This window comes from Contarinia nasturtii, unplaced genomic scaffold (genome assembly GCF_009176525.2).
Source record: "Contarinia nasturtii isolate CC-2019 unplaced genomic scaffold, AAFC_CNas_1.1 Cnas_scaffold_4303, whole genome shotgun sequence".
Taxonomy (NCBI): domain Eukaryota; kingdom Metazoa; phylum Arthropoda; class Insecta; order Diptera; family Cecidomyiidae; genus Contarinia; species Contarinia nasturtii.
In genome coordinates, this window is record NW_022201598.1 from 1 (window position 1) to 4186 (window position 4186).

General features: G+C 36.0%; 1 protein-coding gene across 1 annotated transcript; it reads left to right on the top strand.

Annotated features, from left to right (window-relative positions):
• Positions 1-2: 2 nt before the first annotated feature.
• LOC116350543 (ATP-binding cassette sub-family A member 3-like) lies at positions 3-4182 on the top strand (the record flags this gene model as incomplete). Its single annotated transcript, XM_031782349.1, has 10 exons — positions 3-200; positions 266-938; positions 1020-1135; positions 1197-1437; positions 1502-2554; positions 2629-3076; positions 3156-3547; positions 3615-3858; positions 3921-4004; positions 4068-4182. Coding segments are annotated over exons 1-10 (3564 nt in total), but the record flags the coding sequence as incomplete, so codon positions are not given.
• Positions 4183-4186: the final 4 nt, after the last annotated feature.

Genomic DNA, 4186 nt, shown 5'->3' on the forward strand with positions numbered 1-4186 from the left:
TGATGGGATTTTTCATAGTTATTAGTTTTATGTTTCCTGTCGGGAATACTGTTCGATATATAACTTCGGAGAAGGAAAACCAATTAAAAGAAGCAATGATAATCATGGGTGTGCCTTGTTGGCTGCATTGGATTGGTTGGTTCATACGCACAATGATTTTTATGATCATAGCAATATCAATATGTGTTGCCGTAATAAAGGTAACATTTCTTCGTTTTATCAAAAATCTTCAGGAAATAATAACAGAAAAGCTGTCATTGTATAGGTACATTTGGACGTGAGTTGGACTTTGCTCTGGATATTTTTATTTGTGTACAGCATTTCAATGACAACTTATTGTTTTTTGTTGAGTTCATTGTTTTCGAAAGCTAGCATGGCATCTATTGGAGCCATGGCTGCATGGTTCGCTTTACTAGTACCATATGCTTTTTTGATAGACTCAAGCGAATCAGAAAAATTCGTTGCGTGTATTTCATCAAATATAGCGTTGGTAAAGGGGATGGAGCTAGTCTACGTATTCGAACGCAAAAACGGGCTGCAATGGTCAAATGTTTGGGAAACACTTCCTGAAACCGGAAATTTTTCGTTGGGAATTGTCGCGTGTTTCTTGCTGGGATCGTCGCTTCTTTATTTATTATTAGCACTATATATAGAGAAAGTACTGCCCGACAAGTATGGCGTGCCCGCGAAATGGTATTTTCCATTCACGAAAGAGTTTTGGTGCGGAGTGCATTCCAATATTGAAAGTGAAGATGGTCTTGTTTCATCGAATCCAAATTTCGAAAGTAATCCGCAACATTTTTCGGTTGGAATAAAAATTAAAAATTTACGCAAAATCTACGCAAATAAAAACGTGGCTGTTAATGGATTAACATTAAATGTATTCGACGATCAAATTACAATATTACTCGGAGCCAATGGTGCCGGAAAAACTACAGGTATGATTGCGTGCAGTGCTTGTAAATATTTATTAGAAACATATGTAACGATTGAACACATTCGCAAAATTGTAATTGTAGTTATGTCAATGTTAACCGGTTGGTTGGCACCTACATCCGGTTCGGCCCTCCTTAATGGCTACGATATTCGAACAAACCTTCAAAAAGCCCGCAGTTCAATTGGATATTGTCCCCAAGTATAATGTTGTGTATGTTTTTATTTTTATTTTATATTTTAGTATGTCTCACTTTTTTTAGCATAATATTTTGTTCGATGAACTAACTGTACGCGAACACATCGAATTCTTCGGACGACTGAAAGGTTTAAGGAAAACGGACATTAATCATGAAGTGAATAAATATATTCAGCAATTGGAAATGTACAAATTCATCGATAAAACATCTCAGTCGCTGTCGGGTGGTATGAAAAGAAAATTATCGGTCGTGATTGCGCTTTGCGGTGGGTCAAATGTTGTATTTTTGGATGAGCCTTCTTCTGGTGAGATATTTCTTCAAATGAAATCAATTTTGGATCAGTTTCTTACCAATTCATTTAACTCTAGGCCTAGATCCGACCGCTCGACATGGTCTTTGGAATTTACTGCAAGCTGAAAAAAAGGGACGAACCATCCTGTTGACAACACATTTCATGGACGAAGCAGATGCTCTCGGTGACCGAATAGCGATTATGGCCAAAGGAGAACTTAAATGTCATGGAACACCCTTTTTCCTGAAGGCGCGCTTTGGAAGCGGATACCGCTTGATATGTGCAAAAAATGATGAATGCAATGTTAATGCTGTGACCGACACTTTGCGTGAATTTATTCCCGATATTCATGTGCATGAAGATATCGGAAGTGAATTTACTTATGTTTTACCCGCTGAACATGTTGATAAATTTCAACATATATTCGAACTACTAGAACGAAATCAACATGATTTGGGAATCAGTAGTTTTGGAGTTTCGATGACGCCACTGGAAGAGATTTTCTTGAAAGTTTCGTCAGATGGAAGACTTTCGGATAAAGCCCAACCTCAGCAAAACGGTTTTGACACAACAGATTTTGAAGAGCCATCTTCAACTCCATTGTTAATTGGTTTAAGTTTTCACTTGAATCAATGGCATGCAATGTTTAAAAAACGATTCATTTGTTGTAAACGTCGATGGATCATGCTTGTGTTTCAGAATTTAATACCACCCTTTACAGTTCTTCTTATGGTATTTGCACTTGAAGATTTGGGATATTTCGAAAATGTTGAGGTGGTTATATTGTATTCGCTGGCATTTGTTGCTACATCCAAATTTTATATTATGTTCCATATTCGAGAAAGGGCAACGAAATCAAAATTATTACAATTCGTCTGTGGTGTAAATGTTTACACATATTGGATGTCATCATTTTTATTTGATTACATTCTTTATCTACTTATGGCAGTTATTTCAATCGTTCCATTTCTTGTATATGAAATGCAAAATTGGATTGATATAACTGGGGTTATTGTGGCTGTTGCTGCTTTTGGATTTTCGATATTGCCGATAATCTATGTGGCCTCATTTTTATTCACATCCCCAAGTGCTGGACTTAATGCGATGGCTATAATTCCAATAATGCTGAGTGAGTAAATTAATTCACAACATATGAAAACAGCTTTGAATAAAAAAATGTAATCATCTTATTTGTTTCTCCAGATTTTATTTTAAGAGTCATACCAACACAAATGCCAGAAACCGAAGATGAGAAAAAACTTCAGTGGTATTTTCTAATTTTTCCATCATATTCATTTGTTGACAGTTGCATAAAATGTGTCCGCCACGAAGAAAACGCGAAAAGCAACGCTTTCAGCTGGGATTATGATAAAAATGGTATTTTGCGAAATTTAACGTACCTGGTTATAGTTGGTGTTGTGTCCTTTGGAATTCTTGCCGCAATCGAACTTTCAAAATCTTTTGAGATACTGAAGAACAAAACACAATCACTGAATATAAATGATATTGACGACGATGTGCTTAAGGAGAAACAAAATGTCGATGCAATGACCAAGGCTGAATTGCGGGTGACTAATTTAGTTCTACGGAAGCTGACAAAAAATTATAGTGGATTTGTGGCAGTGAATAAAATGTCGATTGCTGTCAAAAGGTAAAATTATTAGAATTGCTTTCGTTTTCATGATACCTTAATTTAAATTTTATTGAATGTTTTATTTCAAATAAAACAGGGCTGAATGTTTCGGTCTACTTGGTGTTAATGGAGCTGGTAAAACGTCCACATTTAAAATGCTAACGGGTGACATAGCCATCTCCAGTGGCGAAGCATATGTACAAGGCATATGTTTGAAGTGTAACATGTTGAAAGTGAACAAGATTATCGGTTATTGTCCACAATTCGATGCTTTACTCAATGATTTAACCGGCATGGAAACGATGGAGATTTTTGCACTACTACGTGGTGTTCGTCGCAATGATATCCCCAGTGTAATTGAACGTCTTGCGAACGAACTTGATTTCAAAGCTCATCTCAACAAAAAGATTTCAGAATATTCGGGCGGCAATAAAAGAAAAGTTAGCACTGCCATTGCATTGATTGGCGATCCAGTTGTTATTTATTTGGGTAAAGAAAAAACAACAATACCAAAAATAAAATCATATTCAAAGCAAATCTCCCTCTCTAATTGCAGACGAACCGAGTTCTGCCATGGATGCGGGTGCCAAACGTCTTTTATGGCAGTGTTTGTCGAAGGTTAGAAGTTCTGGTAAATCAATAATATTAACATCACATAGTATGGAAGAATGTGAGGCTCTTTGCACCCGCTTGGCCATCATGGTTAACGGTGAACTTAAATGTCTTGGATCAACGCAACACTTGAAAAATAAATTCTCCAAAGGTTTTTGGCTTACAATAAAAATGATGAATACAGACGAGTAAGTCCATTTTTGTACTTCAACATCTTTACTATTTTCTTATGCCAAATTATCTTTAATAGCGTTCACTCGGAATCAACGACAGAAGGTCATGCATCTCAAATAAAGGACTTTGTTATTCAAAATGTTACAGAAGCTGAATTGAGGTAAGAGTTTTCAATAAATTATATTTTTTTGAACTGATTAGTTTTAAATTCATTATATTGCAGAGAGGAGTATAATGGATTTTTGAAATATTACATCCCGCCATCCGACTTGAAATGGTCGTCAATGTTTGGTATCATGGAAATAGCTAAACAAACTCTGCCAATTGAAGACTATTCAATCA